This window comes from Canis lupus, chromosome 5 (assembly GCF_011100685.1).
Source record: "Canis lupus familiaris isolate Mischka breed German Shepherd chromosome 5, alternate assembly UU_Cfam_GSD_1.0, whole genome shotgun sequence".
NCBI lineage: Eukaryota > Metazoa > Chordata > Mammalia > Carnivora > Canidae > Canis > Canis lupus.
In genome coordinates, this window is record NC_049226.1 from 9,109,876 (window position 1) to 9,133,942 (window position 24,067).

Here is a 24,067-nt window from a genome sequence, read left to right on the forward strand (position 1 = left end):
CACTGATGGGGCTGGAAGGGCCCTGGGAGATGATCTGGGCTGGCGTCCAGGTGAGCGGATGGTCCAAACTCTCTAGGCTACATGGCTACATCCTCTCTTCTGAGGCTGCCCCTGTCAGAAGCTTCACTTCAGACCACCACTATGTCTCTCAGCCTGCTGATCGAGAAGTTCTTCCTTACATGTCCCAGAATCTCTCCTCCTGCCTGAATATGAAGTGCTTACCCAGCACCAAGAACATCTAGTGACTCCATCAACACCACCTCCCTTAACTGAATGTTATCCATTCAACACAAACACTGAGTCTCACTATATGTCACACACAGGACAAGGCATCTGACTGAATAAATTATCCAACTGGCTTTGTCTCCTTCGGACAAAATCGCCCTAATTCCTTAAACCTTTCTTTTTTTTCCCCTTCTTCCCTCTCTTCCTTCCTTTTTTTTCCTTCCTTCCTTTACTTCTTCCATTTCTTCTTTCTTTCTGTTTCTGAGCTTTCCTTTACTGGACTATTTTCCATTTTTAATAAAAATTGCATTGACTCATTTAATTTTAAATCCACATGCATACATCCACCACGTGGAAAGGTGTACATATCTATTCAATTATTTTTAAAACATAGCCAGTAAATAATTATTATTTAAAAAGAATCCAAAAGTACAAATAGGTAAGACAAAACACAATAAATCTACGCAGGATGATTTTGTTCAAACAAAATACACAAGGAGCTTACACCAGATCTGGTGCCCAGTGGTCAAGAGTGGACCTACTTTTTGGTCTAACAAAGCACAGTTGAAGGATGACTTTTTTATGGGATAATAGGCTTGGTTTAAAGATTTAAGAAGGTAGAGTAAATCATAATGGTATTCTGAGGCAATAAATATGTAGGACCTATTCAATATTAGAGAAAAAGATGGGCTGTACCATTAGTGGGGGTGGCTGTCCAGCGGAGCAGCAAGTCTGTGGGGGTTGTTGTCAGACAACCTGAATCCAGCCCACTGCTTACAAAATTGGGTGTTACTGGGCCAATTCCATGACTTCTGCAAGTCTCAACTTCCTCATTTGTAAAATGGGGATAATGATCATCTCCAGCTTGCAAGATCTGATGAGGGCTAAAGGAGATAATGATGTGAAAGTATCTTAGAAACCACAGGGAAGCAAATGTGTATAATTTTTCCACCTCTTTTAATAATTTCTAATATCCTGTTGGCTTTTCTATTGCTATTCCATATTCAGCAAGTAGAAAAATAATCATTCCCAGTGTTTTTCCTCCTGTATTTATGTTTAGTAAATCATTCTCTATCCTACGTGTTTGCCGTTTCGGGTTTTTGCTTCTCAATCAGAATAAAACTCTGATTTATTAAACTATTTTTCTAAGTGATCAATGTCATACAAAAAGTTATTTCAAATCTTCTAGAGCAATAACAATTCCATTTCATTTAATATCATCATCAAACGTGATGAATGTGTTCTCAATCTTTTTCCCTAAGTCCTGCTTCACCCCCAGCTTCTCTCTCTGCCTTCTCTTTCAAAATAAAGAAACAGCCCCTTACTTCTGAGAAGTACCCTTCAAAAAAAGCAAAACAAGATGCAACCTTACATTTCAGTCTCACATCACTGTGCACTAGCTTCTCCAACCCCTCATCCCGGTCCCACAGGACTGGGGCTACTCGCTGGCCATGAAGTTGCAGGGTGTGATGTCTCAAATCTATTATTTCCTGCCTGCTGAATGTGGACAAGTGGTTCAACTTCATCTTAACATTTAGGATGAAAATACCTACCTGGTAGAGTGGGTATGAAAATTGAACAAGACAATGTAGGCGAACTTTCTGGGCACATTGTAGCTATTCGTACACCAATTCTTTACACCAATCCTCTCCCCTACCCCACTGCCACCAAGTTTCTTGCTAAAAAGTGGTCTCTTGTAGGATCATGGCTTCTGCACTTCACGGTCATAAATCCTTGCCTTCCACAACGCTTGTATACATACACCACTTTATGATTGGCAAAATGCTTTTCTCATCATTATCTCATTAGAGTCTCACAACAACAGGGACACACAGGCAATAAGCACGGGTAACCTAAGTCCCCCGCGGCAATGAGGGGGGCACCCTTTCCCTGGAGGGCAGCTTCTTTCCCCCTCTCCCTCTTCTGCAACTTAGGAAGCCAGGACTCCTCTCCCTCACTTATAGACAAAAGAGATTACACACTTTCATTCCTTAAAGTGTTCAGATATTTCCTGTGGGTCGTGAGGGCAGCCAAAGCTAAAATCTAATCAGGGATGGTTCCCTGACCATACCAGTTGGATCTGAGCTGTTGGAAGTGTAGGGTCCCTGGAACAACGGATGGGACGTGGGAGAATGGTGAAGACGAGGGATAGGAGAACTGCCAGACGACTGGGGGTTGCAATGATCAGCTACAGAAGCCATCATGCACAAGTCCTATCACTTTTAAGTCAATAACGTGGCACTTCGCCCCCAGCGTCCTCAGAATTTGGGGCAGCAAGTGGTTCAGAGGGAAGAGCTGGGCTTTGGGAGTTAGACCCACTTGGTGCAAATCCCAGCTCTGTAACTTCTTGGCTATGAGACTCTTAGTCCTTGATTTTCTCCTCTGTAAAATGGGGATGACAATGACTACCTGGCGGGGGGGTGGGGGGCACTCCCATGAGAAATACATAGAGAAGCGTGCTCGAGAACAATGGGTTTTGGAGGCTGTCTTGGGTCTTCTTCCACCCACTGAGAAATTCTGGACAATTTACTTAATCTCTGCACTTTATTTTCCCCATTTTTTTTTCTGTAAAATGGGATAATAATAGTGACTCTCTCAGCGTTGATCTGAGGAGTTAAGTGAGATACAGCTCGCAAGAACTAAAAACAAGAACTGATGCATAGAAAGCCCTAGAAGAACAGCAGCTATAGGTCAGCACGGCTGTCAAGAGTGTGGGCGCTGGCGTTCGAGCCCCATGCAGCATCTGACTCGCGCCTTTGCCTCGGACTAGCTGTGGGATCTTGAACGAAGTGATTTCACCTTGTGTCTCAATCTCCTCATTTTAAAATGGAAATAATCGGGATCCCTGGGTGGCACAGCGGTTTGGCGCCTGCCTTTGGCCCAGGGCGCGATCCTGGAGACCCGGGATCGAATCCCACATCAGGCTCCCGGTGCATGGAGCCTGCTTCTCCCTCTGCCTATGTCTCTGCCTCTCTCTCTCTCTCTCTCTCTCTGTGACTATCATAAATAAATAAAAATTAAAAAAAATAAATAAAATGGAAACAATCATACATCCATACCTTGTGGGTTCCAAAAGAGGATTAAATAAGATAATATATGTAAGGTGTTTACAGTGGCACCTGCACCTAGTAAGTGCTCGCTCTATAAATGTTAATCGTGACTAGCTTTGATTATTCTCCCAGCTTTCCCTATCTTGGTGTTGGTAAGGTTTTCTGCTCCTGTGTAGGTGAAGAGCTGGACTGAAGCCTGAAGTGAACGACTCTGATCGGGGCCGCCCGAGGTCTCTGCGGGCCCAGGGCTCTGGCCCGGCTCCTTCGTGTGCCTCCTTATTCACAGCCTCCGGCCTCTGGCCCTGCCTCTTTAGAGTGGGCCCAGGGGCCTGGGGGCCCCATTTTGGAGCTGGCTTTGCGGTCAGGCAGCCATAATCTGTCCCTCGAGCCACACCAGAGTCTCATTAAAACGTGCCCCATAAATGTTAAAAAATTTACACATAAAAAAATTCCATGCATGAAACTGAAACCGTACGTTTTACAGCCTCGGTTTGAAATCTTGCATAATATATAAAACCTCGGCACTGCACTGGGGGCCCGTAAATCAGATTTTATAAAACAAAAAGCTTTTACCTTTCAAAGGGGTTTGGGGAACTTGCAAATTTTACAAACTTTACCAACTGCCAGTCAGAGGCTGCTGGGTCCAGGCAGGGGATCAGTGGGCCAGGTGAGAAATGGGCCTGGTGAGCACTGGTTGGGTGGGGGGGCTCCTGAGGGAGCTCAGCTGGGGGTTTGGGGGTACGCCAGCTTAGCCACCATGCGGTGGGGGGAGGAGCCACACCCACAGCCCTGAAACAGGGAGGTAGAGAAGGGCAGAGAGTGGGCACCAGGGGATGGACAGGGGGTGTGTAGAGATGCTGGTGGCATTTATAAATGAGGGCTTTGTAAATAAGGTGGGGTCACCCCAGAAGGAGTAGGGTATTGAGAGCCAGCAGACATGGGCTTTGGTCCTAATGACTCATTTTCCTTTTCTGGACTTCAGTGTCCTCATCTGTAAAATGGGTAGTGGGATGGGCTGGATTGGCTTCTCCCTGAGGTTGTGTTTTTCTCTTAGTGTTTTGTGATTCTACTGCGGGAGCAGCTGGCTAGCAGGGGAGGGAAGTTCCCGCGGAGGCCTATGATCTGGGAACCTCTCTGATCTTTGGGCAGCTCTGGGACAGCCCGTTCCCATGGGAACTTGTCTGGGAGACCACAGTGGGGAGCAGGGGCTGGGATTGCTCAGTGAGGCAATTTGCTTGGAGGAATGGAGAATGAGTGGCTGGAGGTGGTGGGATTTATGTCCTAATGGCTGGCCTGGCAGGGCTGGGGCCCATGGGCTGTCTGGGCTGGGGAGGGAGCAGGATCAGAGGGAGACTTGAGGCCCCAGGGTGGGACAAAGTTTTGGGGGACCCCCCATGTCCTCCTGACAATCCCATCTGTGAAAGTCAATATTCAAGGGCAAAGGAAAGCCGCCCTGACACACATATATATAAAAAATAAATCTCTCAATTATCTCAGCTCATTTGCTTGGGGTCTCTCATTTTATGTCCCTGCTCCGCTGCGCAGTATATCTGTCCGGATAAAGAGTTACAGTCCGTTGGGCTACGTGTGCGGGGTTGTAAAAAATACAGATGCCAAATTAACTGGCTGTGGCACTCAGCAGCTGATTGAGCTGATAATGACGCGATCTGACCTTTTTCTAATTTCTAATTATGTGCATCTCGGCTGTGCTGGCTACATGATTCTTGTTCTAATGATGGCCCCTGTGGTTGGCCTCTTGAGCCGCTCCCTTCCAACATGGGACCGTAATCAGGGAGGCAAAGGGCACTGCTGGACTCCCCAAATAAAGTTGCAGGGTCCCCGCCCCACCGTCTCTTAGATGGCCAGGAGGAGAGGTTGGGGAGGTGGGCCTCCTTACCTTAGCGATACTGCCTTCGAGATTAACCTTCTGGATGCCACCCATTTTTAAAGGACATTTAGTTCCACGCGCCATCTCGTTAATTTTTTTTATTGCAGTCACATGAGATGGGTGTCTTAGCACTACAGATGAGGAAACCAAGCTTCAAAGGAGTTACATCATGAAAGTCACACACTCAGTGAAGCCGGGCTCCGTCCTGTGTCTCGAAGTGCTCCTTCGACTCTCTATTTAAACACCTGACCGGTAGGCCAGCCATTGACCGTGGCCAACACCTTTAAGTAAATCAGGTCCACGTGGGTAGATGTGATGTCTGAGGACTGGTCCATCCACTGAACCAGTCCCAGCCCAGTCACCTGGAATGAGAAGACCAGGGAACACCAGAGGTCCGGGGCCACGGGGCATCCACATCCCTAGGTCAGGTGCTCATGCAGCACATACCTGACCAAGTTCTGTTGGGTTGAATCAAGAAATTTGATTCTTTGGGTGACAAAAAACCCAGAGAGATCCAGGTAGTGTTAGCGAGGGGAGAGCACAGAGCCAGCAACTTACTGGTATTTTCCAGGTTATACTAGAAAAGGAGGCGGTTCACAGGGTGTCTTTGATACTTTCACCTGGCAGGGAGTGGTGGGCAAGGTGTGTGAGGTTCGTTAGGACCCTAGGACTCCTGCTTCTTATAAACGCTTCAATTCTTTCACTTTACTCAGCCTGATTTTACTTTTTCCTACCAACTTAGGCCTCAGCTTCTTTTCATGTCATGTGTCAGGAGTGGGTCCCGGCCCCTCAGGTCCATTCTGCCTTGCACAGAAGTAGCTGCCACAGGCCCTGGGTGGCTCATTCGGTTGTCTTCGTTCAGCTCAGGTCATGATCTTAGGGTCCTGGGATGGAGCCCTGCACTGGGCTCCCTGCTCACTAGGGAGTCTGCTTCTCCATCTCCCTCTCCCTCTCCCCCCTGCTCATGTTCTCTCTCTCTTGCACACATGCGTGTGTTCTCTCTCAAACAAATAAATAAAATCTTTATTTATCTGAGAGGGCATGAGTTAGAGAAGGAGCAGGGGAAAGGGCAGAAGCAGATTCCTTCCTCAGCAGGGAGCCTGACATGGTGCTCCTTCCAGGCACTCCAGGATCATGACCTGAGCTGAAGGCGGATGCCTAACTGACTGAGCCACCCAGGGGTCCCAATAAATAGAATCTTAAAAAAGAATAGGAAGCTGCCTCCTCCCCTAGCTCCATAGCTACTGTGGGTCTAAATTCCAAAGACCTACTTCGGAGCTGCAGTTCTGAGATGGTGGTCAGCTGAACACCGGAGAGGGCCAGACCAGCCTGCAAGGAACCGGACAGACAGTGGTCTGGGCTCCTGGGAAGTGGGGCTGCTCCAGCCCAGCCAGGGGCGAAGGAAGGCCAGGGATGGGCAGAGCAGACCCAGGGCTCTCAGATACCAGCTAACATGCCTGATGGCAGGCAAGTGCTCACGCTCTGGCATGTGCTCCTTCTCTCTAAACGCCAGCCCCACTGTGACACTTCACCAATTTCCAGGCCAGGGTGGGCTCTCCCGGCAGCTCTTCCAGACTCCATGAAATATCAAACTCGACTCCTGAGAGAAGCAGTGGGGTGGATAGTTCACAGCACAGAATAATATAGAAGTCACTTAAATCTGTTCTGTAGGTGCTCTGAGTGTGTGTGTGTGTATGTGTGTGTGTGTACATTGTTTTGGTGCCACATTTGCTTTTCTAATTCTATTTCTCTTTTGGGAGCAGGTTATCAGCTAAACTCTGGCTACAAGAGGTCAGCACTACCATTGATTTATGGAGGAGCGTTTTGCAGAGTTTCCAAATTCACCATGCATGATCTAGGTAATCTGCCCACAGGAAAATCAAAAATTGTGCTTAATAATTAATAATTCCAGGATGACTATATATCATGATGAATGAAATCATGAACAGAGCAGCTTCCCTATTGCTTGCTCTCTCTCTCTCTCTCTCTCTCTCCCTTCCCCTCTCTCTCTCTTTCAACACAACTCCCAGGGCTAGAAGAGAATTTTAGATGTCACCTGTGGTAGTGGGTATCAAATCTCATTGATGATTGCAATTGCCCGGGAAACTTAAAAAATTGTAGATTCTTGGGCCCCACCCAATTTACTGAATCACAGTGTCCAGGTGTGGGGTCCAGGAATAAATATTTTTTAAAAACCTGTAGTGATTATCTGGATGATGATAAATTGGGTTTTGGAGCCTAGTCTAGGCCCAGATGGACAGGACATCCGCTGGCCTTCTCAACATGACTGTGTCTGCAGGCTTTTTTCTCTGCTGATGGGTTTAAATATGCCTGTTGCCCTCATCCTCCACACAGGAGCGCACTAGCCATCAGCTCCTCTCTGAGTGGCCCAAGACATATTTATTAACACGCCAGGACTGGAGTCCTCAGAACAGCTACACCAGACCTTCTGGCTCCCATGACCCTCCTTCCCTCCTGTCTACACTGCAAAGGGGGCAGGGTAGTGGGATGCAGGTGTGCAGAGAACAGAAGGCCATTGGCAGCAAAACCTGGGCATGCGACTCTTGGGTTAGGAACCAGAAATGGCTCTCAACTGCTAGAATGGGTGCATCTAGTGCCTGCCCCACAGCGGGCACCCCCAAACTTCTGTTGAATGAATGGAAGGAATAAAAGGATCATTTCTAAGGCTTTTGGAAGGATCAAAGGGTAGGAAGACCCTAGCCGGGGTGGGGGTTGGAGGGTCTTTACCAGATTGTCCAGTTCTGGGTCATCGCTGAAGAAGGGTTTGTGCTCCTGCTCCTGCTGGTGGACAAAGTTCTCGATGTCCACATCAAAGCTGGCGGAGGTGATGCACTCCGAGCCCTGGGTGGCCTGTTCGCATTTCTCAAACAGCAGCGTCAGGAGCGGGAAAAGAGGGTGCCTGCGGGGACAGCAAGAGCTCACACATGCGCACACACACAGACCTGCTGCTGGCGGGGCTCGGAAGCCACCGGGGGCCCCTTGCCCACACTCCCAAGGCCCCCATGCCAGCCTGGAAGGCAGCACCTCATTCCCTGGTCTCCCAGCTCCTGGGGCCTTCGAGGACTCTATTCCTCCCCAGTGGGTGCCTAACCCTTCTCTTTAGTCAGATAAGCTGCGCGGATATTTGGTGAGAGATGAGGGGTATCACCCTTCACGGAAATCAGTGTCCATTTCCCGCTCAAGGTCAACCCGAGAAGGAAGTGTAGGAAGTATCCAGAAAAGTCCTGCACATGAGCAGTAGTGGTTAGTAGAGCCAGCTGAGGGCAGCAGATATGCACACCTGTGTGTCTGCAAGTGTGCACAGGGGGACTGTGTGAGCTCGAATGCTCATCCATACACGGTGGGCTGGTGTCGCCACCTCTCCTGAGTCCCCTGGCTGGGTCACACACCCCAGTTACATTTATACAATCTCCCTGCACCTTCCTCTCATTGCACACTTAGCACAACCGTGACTCAATGATTATCTGCATCCCTGTTCTCTCCCAAGATTGGCCCTGTTTTAATGATCATTGTATCCTTAGGACCTACCCTGCCCTGCACACTTGTGAGTGGGGCAGCAGGCACTTCCTAAATATTGGTGGCTGATGATGAATGAGCAAGTGAAGACAGTGTGAGTGTGAGCATGTGTGAGTGTGTGGGTGTTGTTCTGTGATTACATAAGCTGAAGTGCCTACTTCAGTCCCTGACTGGCTCTCGGGGTCCTCGCTTAGACATCACCACCTCGGGGAGGCTTCCTTCACTCCCCTGCCTCTAACCGCGGCTGATGGCTCCCTGAATGGTTTGTTTTAGTATCAGCCTTCCTCACTAGACTCTGAGCGAGATGAGGGCAGGAGCTGAGCCTACCTCCTTCATCACTGTGTGTCCAGAGTCTGGAAGAGGTACGTGGATCCCAATAAATGTTTACTGCATATTACATGTGTGTGCGCCTATTTGCACATACAAGGGCACATAATTCTTATTTCCCCGCAGCATGTGTGAACAATTAGGTCTCAGCATCCAGCATGTGTGCAGGTGTTTGCACAGCTTGCTGACGCTGACGCTGGACCCTGCAGCCTCACTCCCTTCCACTGCGATTCCAGAAGAGCGTCTGCCCACATCCCTCTCTGGTCTCCCCTCAGCCCCTTGGGAGCACACAATCCAGCTTTTTTCTGCTTGATGAAGCCCTGCTTGCTGGGAGAGGAGGAAGTACATGCGTTGGGCCTGGTTCCCAGGTCTCTGCCAAGAGCACATTCTAGCCAGCACTGTCTGATAGAACTTTCAGCCATGATCGAAATGTTCTACAATTTCCTCTGCCCAATATGGTAGCCACCAACCCAGGGAGGCCAACAAACACTGGAAATATGACGGTGGACCCTGCAACTCTGAATTTTAAAAGATTATTTATTTATTTATTTATTTATTTATTTATTTATTTATTTTAGAGAGAGAGAGACAGAGAGAGCGCAGAGCTTGCAAGAACACAAGTGGGGGGAGGGTGGGACAGAGGGAGAGGGAGAAGCAGGCTCTCCATTGAGCAGGGAGCCCCATGCAGGGCTCGGTCCCAGGACCTTGGGATCACGACCCGAGCCAAAGGCAGATGCCCAACTGACTGAGCCACCCAGGGACCCCTGACTTTTAAATTTACTTAACTAATTTTACATAGGTAGCCAGGGTGGCTAGTGGCTACCATACTGGGGAACACAGTACGTCTTGCAGAGACAAACAGACCAGGCTTTCTTCCTCCCAACATGCTACGAACACAGCAAGAGAAAGACTGACTATCCAGCCTACAGTGTTGGTGTACAGATGGGGGAACCACTAATGGCCTGCCCCGTGCTGGGATTCTGGTAATTCTGGGCAATAAGACAGAAGGCTCTCAATGCCATCCACACCTACAGCCTCTACTGACTGGGCATTCTGCTCGGGCTCAGGGGCACTGGCGGATGAGGAGAGGGACATGCCTGCTTCAGTTGAGCCACTTGGCGGGGCAGCCTTCCCCTGGACACCACCTCCTGACCCTTGTCTTGGGAGCTGTTGCACACACAGCTGCCCCCCACCCAGGCTGCAGCCGAGGTTACAGTCTGGAGAGGAAAGAGGCTGGATGTCTGAGGCGGCGCGTGGGCAGCCCCCAAGAGCTAGCCCATCTCCTGGGCTCCCAGAGGAAGCTGGCAGGGCAAACCAGGGGTCCCTTACCCGTCCGGCTGAAGACAAAGAGAAAACCAGGTGAAGGGGTTAAACTCCAGTGTAAGTCTTCATTTGCAGCCACTAATACCGCAGCATATTATAGTCTAATCTAACCTGATCCCAGTTTAATGCAAGATTCTCCTGGCCCTGAGTGGAATACCAAAGAAAGCCTCAGTGGCTGTAATTTAAGCAGAGCCCTGCAGTGGTTTAGCTGAGGGACATGAAAGGCAAATTCCAGACGGTGTTATGAATTATTGCGCCTTATGAACCTTCGTACTCTCAACAGATGCCTGCTGCCATTTAAACAGCCACTAGATCAATTAGGAATGAAAGGCACAAATCGACTCTGTACAAGGGCACTAAATTACCAGGAACTAATAATCCGCAGCATCGTGCCAGGTGGTGGGGGTGCGGCCCCCGCCCGAGCCCCGCAGCCGCCGCCGGTCACCGCAGGTTCCTCCCTCGCTGGTTGCAGGGAGGGTGGGCAGCGGCTGCATGGGGAGGGGATGGTCTATGTGTGTGCATGCGTGTGCACACATGTGCACCTGGGTTGAATGTTGGCTGCCAATGAGAGCGGGTGTGAGTGTTGTCCAGGTGTCCTGGCCTGTGCGTTGCTATTGTGTGTGCACACACAACGCATTTTTGCAGTATGCGTGCACATGTGTGTATGAAAGCGGGATGCAGATTTGGTGTGCTGTAAGGTGTGCATATGCCCCGTGTTGTATGCAGTGCGTGTGCGCATGCGTTATGTGTTATTTGCAAGCAGTATGTGTGAGGGGTTTGTGTGTTCTGTGTACACAGCCTGAATGGCATGTGGGGTGGGGAAGAGGGATCTGCGAGTGATGGAGTCTCCCAGCGTTAGAGTTTAGGTAGGCAGGGAGAGTAGTCTTTTTTGCCACTGTACTTACCCCTGCAGGGCAGACAGTAGTCAGGGAGGGCCTCTCTGAGGAGGTGACATTTAAGTTAAGCTTCCAGTGATGAGGAGGCAGTCATGCAAAGATCTGAGGGAGGGGCCATTCCAAACAAGGAAAAAAAACAAAAAACAAAGTATTTAAGGTAGAAATGAGGTTGGCACGTTTCTAGAACAAAATCCAGATGAGTGTGTGGAGTGAGGCACGCAGGACGGGAATGGAAGGAGAGGAGGCTGAAGAGAAGCAGGTGTTAGACCAGAGGTGGGGGCTGAGGTAGGACGGGGGCATTGTCACACACACTGGGGAGCAACGTACACTCCCTATGCAGAGTGACAGCAGGGGCCCTTTTTATAAACTTCTCACTTCCAGGTGTCAGATCTCCCCAGAACATGTGTGCATGCATGTGTGTGTGTGTGTGTGTGTGTGTGTGTGTGTGTAGGGCATATCTGGGGTATTTTCTATGGCTTCTGCTATCTCTCAGAATAAGGAAACATTTTCTATTGCTGCCCCCCTCCCACCCCAATTTAACCAGGGACCCCTGGAGCACAGAGCAGACCCCATGGACGCCCGCATGGACACCTGTCTCCAGCCCCCACCCCCACCTGAGCCACACTATCAGCTCCCACACCTCTCTTCTCATGGACACCCTCCCCAGGCTCCTGCTTCTGGCCACTCTGATCCCTGGGTCCCCGAGGCCTGGGGCTCAGACGGCACCGGAGCTTGCCCACGGCTTTCCTACAAGTGTTCGCCAGGGTCAGTGAGCTGTCTGTGGCTCCCATGCTCTATCTGCCTGGATCCCTCGATAAACCTAGATGGCTACCTGCTACTTCAAGCACGGGGACCATTGAGACACTCTACACACACACACACACACACACACACACTGAGAAATAGGCTGTTTCTTAATGACTCAGCTGGGTTCCATGGCTGCAGTCATGCTGCGGGCTCCTCTAAGGCTGTCCCCAGCCCAGTCCCCAGCCTCTGGCCCAGCCACCCGGCCTATGGGTTGACCTATATTTCTAAGCTACCCTCCAACATCACCCCAGAAGGCTGGAGATGAGGCCGGAAGCCTCCTCCATGCTGCAGGCTGGGGTAAGCTGGGGGTGAGTAGGTCAGGGACCATGGGAGCTGGGTGTCTTAGCCTCCTGGGATGTGAATGGTCCCGCCTGAACCAGGTGGGGGATGGCAAGAAGCATTTCCAGTTAGGCGTGGGGTCTGGTTCTTTATTCCTGGCCTTCTCTGAGCTTCGGTTTGGCCAGCTAAGATGGGTTTTAAGGAGTTCCTCTTCCTGCCGTCCAGATCTGTCCCACTGTGGGTCAATACCCTTCAGAGGCTAGAAGCAGGAATGTGGAAGCTCCGTCCCCGGTGCCCAGACTATGATGAACAAGATATGAAAGATGACCATTAGACTTTATTTCCAAAGAGTGGAGGACATTTGACCTCCATAAGAGCTCACCTTCTCCCTCCCAGATCTTTCTCCACTCTTCTCCCCCTGTCGCCTCCCGCCTGACCGCCCCCGCCACCCCAATCTCTCTTAAGCCGTTCAAAATTTGGAGGAAATAAATCTCACTGCACTAATTCAGTGAGAGTTTGAGCCTCGTCAGTGCAGAACAAATAAAAGGAGTGAACTGGCATGACATTTTACTGCAGAAGAGAGGTCGTTTCCAGCCACTAATAAAAAGGATTTGACACAGACTAATAAAGAGAAATGAATTTCTCTAATGGCCTAATTTAGCACATTCAGCATTGTGCCTCTGCCTGGGTGCTGGGAGGGGGCGGGTGGGAGCCGTGAGAGCGGACAGAGCCAGGAGCAGGGGAGGCGCCGGGGCTCAAGCAGAGGGGAAGAAGAGATGATCTCAAATCACATTTTATTATTTCTTTTCTCTTTTCGGGGGCCCTACCCCCATCCCCCACCCTCATCACCTCTCCTCAGGAGCAACTGAACCAAAATCAAGCGCGAGATACGCAGTTTCCGCTAACGATCCAGAGACATAAAGAACTGCTCTCCGTAGAACCGCAGTCTTGTGCTGGCTTAGGAAGGTGATTAAGCCGGATGTACTGATTTCTACAGGGGTTTAAGCCGTCGTTTGGTTTAATTACTTCTGACATTTCTGCCTTCGTCTGTTTTTTTACATCACCCATGTGCTGCCCTGGAATGCCCAGTTTGGGGCTGCCCCGCCCTCCAGGGAGCAGACTGGGGACAGGGCAGGATGTGGGCTGAAGCCCTTGGCAGTGGCCAAGGCCACCCTCCCTCTGGCGGCCGGGAGCAGCCCCCACTCCAGCCCCGAAGCAATCCTGCCCTCTCCGGCGAGGCTTCCCAGAGCCTCCTTGGGCAGGCGAGCCTCAACACCACCTGCCCACCGTACTCCTCCCCGCCTCAGGACAGGTACTCTCAACATGGGTTGGCCCGATTGGCTTCTCCAACATTCAAAGGCCTCCAGGGATGGAGACCACCACTTCCTTGGTAATTCATATGCTCGGACCCAACTTCAAGTTCCCCTATAAGGCTGAAGCATGTTTCCTTTTGTTTGAAGGATTCAAGAAAAGACAGTGGGACCCTTTTCTGTATCTCTTCCTTCCTCCTTGGACAACCTGGGCTTTTGGGAAAAAACATTTTTTTCCATATTTCTTTCCGCTTAGAGGACTGGAAATACAGAAGCAGAGGCAGGAAAAAAGTTAGAAAGAATACAAAAAATAGAGAGCTTCAGGGAAGCTCAGATGTGACAAACATAAGAGGCAGACGGAGAAGAGATACGTAGCAGAGCAGAGCGCCAGAGACTCCGGGGAAGCGGGGGGGGCAGGATGGTCATACGCAGTGGGGCACATTCGTGTCGAGTTCTCTTTCTGGGTGATAAACCTTGTGATTCACAGTCATGCCACTCCGTCACTTCTGAGCCTCTCAGCCATCCCTTCCCTTGTGACCTTGGCCGGGACTGCGGACCTCAATTATGGGTCCAGCCAAGTGTGTGGCAGCCTGCCTGGCTGTCTCCCTCTTCTCCCTGGCACTGCCCCTGGAGCCCCTAGGCCTGTCCTGTACCTCGCTCAGCCCAGACTCCTCGGGCTAGGGGGAAGATGGGCAGAGGAGGCTGTGCGTCAACCCTCACCCCGTCCCCAAGCCCTGGCTGCTTCTTCCAAAGGGCACAGGGGCCAGAGCCTCCCCGGCCCTTCCTAGCTGGGATGGGGGATGGACTGCTCAGGGTGTGGAATGGTTGGTAGGAGAGCAAAATTTCTGGGTGGAGATTTTCAGTGATGAGCTGGTGGGACAAGAGGCCTGGTCGGGGCCAGAGGACATTATTAGTCTGGTGGCCAGCGAGGTGGGCGAAGGTGGGAAAGGCAGTGATCAGGCTGGCTCTGCAGCTACCCACCTAGTCTCCACTCACACACACAGTGCAGGTCTCCACTTGCCAAAGGCCCACCACTTGGGAAACTACTGTACCCACGGGCTGGCATTTTGATCCTTTATTTCTAGCGCTTCAGGTCAGAGGTCACTGGGATCAGAGATTCACAGACAATACCCTAGAGCCACTTTCTGGGACGGGCCCGTCTTTTTCCTGGGCATCTATTCAGGGCCTGATGGTCCATTACAAGTATTCATTCTCACAACTATCGTTCTCCTGGATGCCAATGAACTAATAAGTTCACACTTCAGGTGCTTTGGGTATGGCCTCAGACTTCTCTTCAGTACTTTTTTCTTAAGAGTCGAAAGAGAATGTGGTCTTGGCCAGACAGTGGGTGGTCCCTGGCCCCTCGTCTTTTCACTGACCGCCTTCACCAACGGAGGCAATCTGGACTTCTCGCGCCCACCTTTGCTCCTGCCACTCCTGAACTGTGTTCCTGCATCTCTACCTGTCACCTGTAATAATCTTCAGAATCCATGTCAAGATGCCACCCATTCCACCAAGGCTTCCTAGTGGGTCTCTCCAGCAAGAAAACCATTGCCGCCTCTGAAGCATCATAGGAAGCACTTTGGGGTTTCTATCTTGACCTCGCTCATAATTTAAGGTGAGAAGCTCGGTGGTCTGAAATAAGCATAGACTTTAAGGTGAGACAGCTGTGTGACTCGGGGGCAAGTTACTGAATTTCTCTGAGGCTCAGTTTCCTCTTCTACAAAACAGGGCTCATATCACCTACCACGCAGGTTACTGTAAGGTTTCAATGAAGAGACACGTAGAGTGTCTGACACTTAGTAAGCTATCAATTAATGCTTGTTCCATTTCCCTGGAAAGGTGTGTGGGCACCTTCTTTATTCAGAGCAACATTGACACCATCGGCTCCAATAAATTTCTATTCCCATATCCACTGACTCATTTGGCAGGGAAAACAAGCCCACGTGCCAATTCAAATAGAGGCACAGAAAGAGGAGGAGGAGAGGCGATGTACAATTTATCAGAACTCAGAACCTCTTTTTTTTTTTAACCAAAAAAGCACTGCCAGTAAGAATTTATTTTTATTTCCCTTATGACACTCATTAAATTCTACTAACTATAGTTGTTTGTGCACAGATCTGTCTTCCTCACTATGTGGTGAGCTGCTCTGGTCCACGAGCTCATCTTATCTCTTTTTGAATTTCCAAGGGTCAAACACAGTGCCTGGCACACAACAGAGGATCGACAAATGTGTGGTGAATCAACCAATGGGAACAAACGAACTATGGGAAGGGAGGTTCTAAGACGCAATCCTGAAGTTCTTTCGGGCTCAGAATCCATCCCTTCAGCAAGACTCAGATCAGACGCTGCCATCTGGCAGCTTCTAGCTACAATGGCTACAAAAGGACCTGTGTTCCTTGGGCTCTGCTGGCTTGTGTGTGGGGTGGGGGCTGGCAGGGTCCTGGAGGGAGGGGGTGAGTGTGAAGGAAGAGCTCGCCCGGCCCTCCATTTCCCCTCCCCTCGAAGGCACCAGATGGAGAGAGCAGAGTGGGGTGGGGGAGAAGGAGCCAGCAGCTCCTGGTTGGATGTATTTTTACCTCAGGTGTGACGTTGAAGCCATGCGGGTGTATTTTTAGCCCTGCCTAGTGGGTGGTGTGTTCGCCTGGGTTGCCTTGGAGAGGACTTCTTCTTGTTGCTAAATTGGAATCGCATCTGCTAGGGTTCCTGGGCTCCAACCAGCTCTCCTCCCCCAGGTGGGTGGACAGGTCCATTCCTGGCAAGGGTGGAGCCCAGCGCCGGCCAGTCTGCTCTGTCCCCATCCCTTCACCCCCTCTACACACCCCTCCCTCCTGGCACATTAAAAATAATAATAATAAATGTGAGATCTCAATGAAGTGACTGCCAAGGCGAGTCTGCAAGGGTACGAATACAAACAACCTAAAGCTAGAGACCTGTGAGGACCTCACGTCTGGCCCCTTCATTTTAAGGAGAGGTGACTCAGGCGCAGAAAAGGGAAGTGTCTTTCCCAAGGGTAGCTGGTGAGGGGCAGTCAGAGCTCCTGTCCAAGCCACCAGAGATCTAGCCAGGGCCCCACGTGCAGGCAGCCTGGAGGGGGTGCAGGGGGAGGGCCGCTCTCCCTTCTGCCTTGGTCACTGGCAGTGACTAAACACACACCCACACAAAGTTACAAAGGGCTCTTGCACGTCCTTATTGCATCCGAACACTCCATATCCTTCTCATTCCCATTTTACCAATTAACGAACCCAGAAGTGTATCATTAAATAATGATACCAAGCTAGTAAGGGACTGAGTTGAGATTGAAATCTGGGTACCCACGCTCCGAATTCTGTGCTCTTTCCCCTCCCCCGTGTATCACTGAACCCACTTCCTTCTTCTCCCTTTTGCTCTTCTGCCCTTGAGACACGCGCGTCCTTGGGGGTCACAGACCTGAGCCCCCACGTTTACCCTTCGAGCATCAAGATCAACGCAGCGCAAGAGAATCTCTGTCTTATCAAATGAGTTTCAAAAAGAATCTTCTCTCATAATAATAAGGCTTCTGTGCGTTTGGGGAGGGCTTTGACATTTTTGCAGATCTTTCGGTTTCTCGTTTGGTGTCGACCTTGTGAGGCAGGAGGACAGCTTATCTAAAGAGGTGACATAATTTGCCCAATGGTAGAGTCAGAATTTAGACGGAAGTCTTAGTCTTAAGTTCTTTCCACTTGACCATGAAATGGGCTAGTGCTTGAGAAAATCAGAGAGGGGTTAAGAGAAGGGCAAGACTGGCCGGGTCCAGCCCTGGTGAGAAGCCCCAGCCCGCTGGCTCTCCTCCTATTCTATCCTGCACGCTTCACAGCAGCAGGAGACTCAATTGCTGGTTGTCTTCCCTCTTATGAGGGGGACAGATCCCCTGTAGGACTAATCACAGTAACTACTCACGAATGCAGCCACCGTTCACTGCGAGCCTTCTACATGCCAAGCACTGTCAGCTGTTAGCATTGGTTATCTCCTTTAATCCGAATATAACCTTGTGAGGATAAAAGTCAGTGGGTTCCAGGCTCCTGAACTCTTACCAGTGTGCCTTGTCTTGGCGGGGTACCTGGACTTCTCAGCTGGGCCTGGGCCGGGCCGGTGAGCTGCAGAAGCAGCAGGACCCACTGCCTCGGAACACACCTGCTTCCTGGACCAGGCAGCTGCAACCTCTGTGTCTGCCAGCAGCACGTTCAGAGGCTGCGCTGGGCTTGGGGGGCCTTCGGATGCCGGCAGGAGGGGCAGAGAACAGGCTTTGCCAGGTGCCAGGGGAGAACTGAGCGTGGTTTTACTTTCAGATTATGGCTCCAGCAGGATCACTCCCCTGACTATAGTCAACAGCTGAAATGTTATCTCTGATGCCAGTGAATCCAACTGCTTCCAAGAGCAGGGAGTCTGCTGGAGCCCCCAGCCCACAGAGCCCAGCCCAGAACGCAGCCTGGAACATCTGCTCCCAACATCTCGTCTAGAAGCCCTAGCATAGAGCATCTGGTCCTGGCTTTTCTGCTTGGAATGGCTGAATTTCTCCCACATTCTTCTCAGGCCAGCTCACCCAGCACATTCCAGGAATGACCAAGCACAGTGCCAGGGAAGGCAGAGGGTTAGGCCCCAGGGTCAACTCACTGGAGCCAGGACACCCTTTGGTCACAAGGTGGAAGTGTTCTCTCAAAGACACTTCATTAGAAAGTGCCAGTTCCCAGGGTCCTGGCCAGGCAGCTGTGCTGGAGGACAGTCACGGCAGGACCCAGTCCCTCTGTCCAGGCCCCAGACTCCGGGGGCTCCTCCCACCCCATTTACCAGCCCAGCTCCAGGAAAGGCAGCTTGGCCATCATTTCCCTTGGGCTTTGCCTCCCTTGGGAAGAGCAGTGCAGCTCTCCCACACTGTGGGTCAGAAGCCTAGCAGTCAATTCCGCACTATGTGCCAAGTTTATATTATAGCTACTTTATGTCTATCTTTTTCCTACTCACGGACTGATTCGTCTTTTTTCACAACCCCTCTTGGAACATAAGATGATGCTTTACACACAGCGGAGCTCCCTGCATGTTTAACTGAATTGCAGTGTGGAGACCACTCAGCTGGGGGGCCTTTCCAGCCCTATGTCTGCTGCCTCGCCTCTCGGCACTTACCTCCTACCCTGACCAATCCCTGCTCCCGTTTCCCCAAACATCTGATAGCAGCTAACCCCTACGGCCCTCTCACCCGATGCAAGATTCCTTACCAAGCACCTAACGTGCGTTGTCTCATTTATTCCTCTTGCCAACCCTGATGAAGAGGTAGTATTATTTGTAGCCCTATGTTACAGAGGAGGACACTGGGGGCAGAAAGGCTTAGTGCCAAGGGTGGAGCCAGGCGACCGAGGTCCAGAGGCCATGCTCCCAGCCCTGAATGCCACCTCCCTGAAAGCACCAGACTGCTTCGTTGTATCCTGAGCGGGCCAAGGGGACGCATGCTGGCCCCTCGTGCTTAAAACGTCCTCACTCCCTCGGCCCCGGTCCACCCCCTGCAGCAAACACTGGTCTGTGTGTCAGGTATTAGCCTGTATTCCCTAATGTTAGTCTAGTTGTTACTGTTTTCTTTTTTTACAGTTGAGAAAACAGAGGCTCCGAGAGATTAACTCGCCCAGGGCGACAAAGCCAGCGATCACCAAGTCTATTTCTAGAGCTCGTTGCCTTGCCCGGCACGGCCCTTCTGCTGCACTTACGCCTCTAGTTGTAGGGCCAAGCCTGGAGCCTCGGTGACCTCTACTAGGATGGTCTCAAGAAAGCGATCTGAACACTTTCACTGCCCTGTTCTGATCTTCCCCCAAGTGAGCGTGGCTTCTAGAGGGACCCAGTCCCAGTCCGGTGAGAGGAGACCAAGGAACACAGACAGGGCTTTAGAAATGTCCAGTTAGGACTGGACTCCAGAGTGAGCCGGCCAGGGCAAGGTCTCACACGGGTAAAGCTCTGAGTCTGTGGTTGAGAAGAAGAGAGGAGGCTGTCCCGAACGAAGACCTGGAAGGGCCACAGGAAAGGCCAAGACTCTGAAAGCAGGAAACTACAGAGGAGGTGAAGCTTGGTTTGACTCAGGGTTTCTGGAGCTGCCAGGAAGGAGTTTCTTTAACGGGGAAACCAGGAAAGGCTTGGAATCTACTTGGAGAAGGTGGGGAAGTCGGGGTGGAGGCAGGGCTGGGCTCAAGCAGATGGGAAGAAACAGACCACGCTGGTTGAAACCAGGAAAGAAAATTCACCGCATTAAGGTGAAAAGGCATAATTGCAAATGCCTACTGTGTGCCAGGCACTGGTGGAAGTATTAATTCATTCAGAGAGAACATTTTATGTTTAGAACCCAGGGGTAGACCCGACAGGCCAGTGAGGACCGAGAAATGTAGGAGCGTGGCTAAGGGCATGAATAAAACCAATCTAAAGAACTGATTATATGATGTACTGACCTGTTTACCTCCCCCTGGCTGCACACAAAGGGGGGCGCTTGGGGGGCTCAGTAGGATAAGTATCTGACTCTTGATTTCAGTTCGGATCATGATCTCAAGGGTTGTGAGATGGAACCCCATGTCGGGCTCCGAGCTGGGCATGGATCCTGCTTGGGATTCTCTCTCTCTCCCAGTCCCTGCCCCCTCTCCCTCTCTAAAAAATACATACATACATACATACATACATAGGGGGACCTGGGTGGCTCAGTGGTTGAGTATCTGCCTTCGGCTCAGGTCATGATCCTGGGGTCCTGGGATGGAGCTCCATGTCAGGTTCCCTGCTCAACAGGGTCTGCTTCTTCCTCTGCCCCTCCCCCCAGCTTGTTCTCTCTCTCTCTCAAATAAATAGAACCTTTAAATAAATAAATAAATAAATAAATAAATAAATAAATAAATAAATAAATAAATAAATTTTTTTTTAAAAAAAAGGATGTACTGATTTGTTTGAATCAGAGACCGTGGACCTGCAGCGTGGCTGCCTGTGTGGGGTGTGTACTTCAGGCAGGCAAGAGCCAACCAGGTCCCTCTTCACAACTCTGTTCAGTGGTATCACCTTGGTAGCTTGAAATGGGCCGTGGTGGGAGTGTTTACACCATGCAAATCAGCACATGCTACAAATCAGGGCTGGGCTCTCGCTCCCCTCGCCCGAGAGCCCGTTGGCCAGCATACCAGCCTAGAACAGTGTATATTTTTTTTGGGGGGGTTTACTGCCTTTTGAATGAATCCATTCAATGAGCACTGCTTTGGTGCCTACTCCGTCCAAGCTGCCGACTCTAAGGTGTTGTACAAGGTGCCAGAGATGGACCAATGAATAAAACAGATACAGACCCTGCCCTCATGGAGTTCCTGATCTAGTAGGGGAAACAGAAGCACTGTTAGGTTGATCAATTCAACTTCGAGCCACGCCAGGGAGGAGAAGCACAGGGGGCAGCAGCCACCACCCCCACCTCCCCACCCCCGCCCCAAAGCTCCATTCTCCAGCATTTTAAACGCAGAAGCCAAGCACACTGTCCCCCTGCCCTCCCCCCCCCCTTCCTCACGGCTCAAGCCTGCAGCCCAGCTTTCCCCATTAATAGCTGGTAACTTCTGAGCTGGGCAGGCCCCTTCCCCGTTCTCAGGGAGCTTGGCAGCCTGCTGGGGGGGAACCAACGCCCCAGCAGAGCCTCTCCAGCCAAGCCTCTCAGCCCAGCCGCCCTCCTCCCCCTCTCGCACCTGGCCAGGCCTAGCTCCCTGCCACTCTTCTGCTCCCCAGGACATCACGGTTTCCATGGGAACCCACTCACTTCAAAGGGGAACGGAGGAGACGGGAGGGGAGGAGGGAGAGTGAAAGCTGGATTAACCTCACCCTCCTGGCCCCATCTCTGGGCCTGGCAACCTGACCTAAGGGCCAGGTCCCCAGGACAGCCCCAACACTGCCCGGCAGCATGGAGGGATGGGGAGGGATGGGGAGGGATGGGGTGCGGAGGGGTGTCCAAGCTAAGTTTGAACTTTTTTGGGGGAAAAGCCCTAGGGTTGAGGTGGGGGCTAAGGAAGAAGAGAACTGAGCTAGGTCCAAACCTGTGGTCCCCACTGCACGGGGCAACCCCTCCTTGGACCCCCTTCTCAGCATTGCTCTCGGGCCACAAACACAATTACCCGCGATGTGCATCCAATCATGGGATCTGCTAGGATTAGACTGAAATCATTAATCTGAGCGGGAGCTCCTGGTTGCCTTGCTGATTAGCCCAGATGATGCTCTGGTATGATCCAATTAAAGACAGACTGCCTCCCTTCTCCCCCCACCACACACACACACACACACACACACACACACACACACACTCCACATCAGAAGGAACCAATACATTTCATTAACACGTCCTCATACACAAATAAAATCTCAGGGGCGCTGGCAGGCTCCCTGGGCTCACAGGCACACCCTTCTCTTTTATCACACTGTCCCCCCTGCTGTCCTGCAGGGAGCCTGGTCAGAAAAGGGCCCCCTCCACCCTTCCTTCATCTGTGATTCTGGGAGGGGCTGCGGTGGGGTCTCCCCAAAGTCCGTGCTGGGCACTAATCTGAATGGAGAGAGTCTTGTTACATTTATTGACATAAAATGCCGACTCCCTGATGTGCTTTGGAGCAGCCAGGCTGCCCCAAGGCAGGCAAATCTAATTAAAATTACCCGACCCTTCAGGAGGCTGAGCTCCTTCCCCGGTCATCCGGCAATGGCTGTAGAGAGAGCAGCTGGTACTAATGGGAGAGGTGTGGTTATGGGAGAAAACCCCGGGTCCCTGGGGCAGGAAGGACTGCAGAGAACAGCCAGGCAAAGGTGTTGGCTGTCCTGAGATGCTGGGCAACCGTGTTTGGCTGGGCAGTTGGTGGTGACCGACCTGGGATTCATTCTTCATGGCCAGACACCCGCAGAGATGATTTGGGCAAATGCTGAGGGCTGTTGGGGGCTCAGCCCAGTGGGAGAAGATAAAGCTCAGGGGTGAAGGTGAGCAGGACTAAGTGTTAGTTGGAGGAAGATCTGGCCCTTTATATTTCAAGTGACATCATGATGGATTGCTCCCATGGGAGAGGTGACCCACTTCTCCTGCAGGTTGGCCTAGGTGGGGAATGAGCCTGGGATCTTGGGAAGGGCTGGAGAACCCATTTGCTTTGTGCTAGACACAGTGCCAGGTGCCTACATGGGCTCTCAGTGATCTTACTAAGCCTACTGGTTAGCTTCTGTGGTGAAACTAGAGCTCAGAGAGATTAGTACACAAAGGAGTTAGGACTCAAGCCTGGGTTTCCAGAAACGTGGTTGTACCACTAGTCAGGGGTCTTTCTAGACTATGATCTGTGCTCATTACAGGTCCCTGTCCCCTAGGAGTCTGCAAAGGTGCCTAGGACGGTGCATACAAATCACGTGGTGTGAGGGGGACCCAAGGCTCTGCATCTCTAGACAGCTCCCAAGTGACTCAATGCTGCTAGCCCCTGGGCCATACTGTGGGTAGCGATGATCTACATGGAGCATGATGGCTGTGCTCCCAGGCCATTGGACAATCAGGTCATTTTCAGAGGCCATGGGATTCTCCTCTTCCTTCTCCCGCCCCCCACATAAGCACGAGCCCACCCTGCCATTTAATTTCCAGGTGCCCAGGCAGCCTCACCTCCCCAACCTGATTGTTCTGGCCAGTGGCCATTCTTGGAACATGGAGGCTCTGCTCTGTCTGGAAGGCCCTACTCCAGCCCATTTCTTCTTCCAATGGACTCTCTTACTAGCCTTTATGCTCAAACTCAAATATTGCCTCCTCTGACCACACCGTGTTGGTTTCTTGTCTGCATATCTGTCCGTTCCTAGAGAGGGAAAAGCCCACCCATTTGCTTTTACAGGTTTACCCTCTATCCCCCGGAGTCCAGCCCAGCGGCTCCACATACTCTAGTGAGTGTTCAATAAATGAGTGTGAAGGAAGGAGGGAAAGGAGGACAGGTGTGCTTCGTCTCTCTGACAGGTACTGTGACCAGGTCTGGGAGTTCTTTGGGGTCCAAGGCAGGGCTCTGTACCTGGCCTGTGCATTGGGCGGGGGGGGGGGGGGGGGGGAGCACAGGCACGGTGATTTATCCTCCCACCAGGGCTGCGGAAGACCCTCGTGGCAGTACCTCTGGATCAGGGCTCACTGCTCTGGACTCCGTGTTGGCATTAGAGGCATTCAGCTCATCCGAGGAGCTAAAAATAATGCCGACGATAATGATAGTAATGGCAATAATTACCAACATTACCATAAAAGCACTGTCGTTGCAGGGAGGAGTGAGGAAGAAATCAATCCTCTTTCCGTTCATCTTGGGTGGACCATTCCACGTGTTCCTGATCTTGGCACCTGCCGTAGCGAGTGCTAGGGCACAGGTAAGACGTGCTTGCCGATGCACGTGAATGTACGTGCTCACACAAGTGAATGTGAGCAAGGGTCCAACCTCAATA

The 24,067-nt window shown here is 51.3% G+C and overlaps 1 protein-coding gene across 14 annotated transcripts in view; it reads right to left on the reverse strand.

The window, feature by feature from the left end:
- Positions 1–24,067, reverse strand: part of PKNOX2 (PBX/knotted 1 homeobox 2) — a 310,043-nt gene that overhangs the window by 37,084 nt on the left and 248,892 nt on the right. For all 14 annotated transcript variants that reach the window (XM_038535746.1, XM_038535750.1, XM_038535757.1 and 11 more), the window contains one exon: positions 7,912–8,083. In XM_038535746.1, coding sequence (XP_038391674.1) covers positions 7,912–8,083 — 172 coding nt within the window. The remainder of the gene's footprint in view (positions 1–7,911; positions 8,084–24,067) is intronic.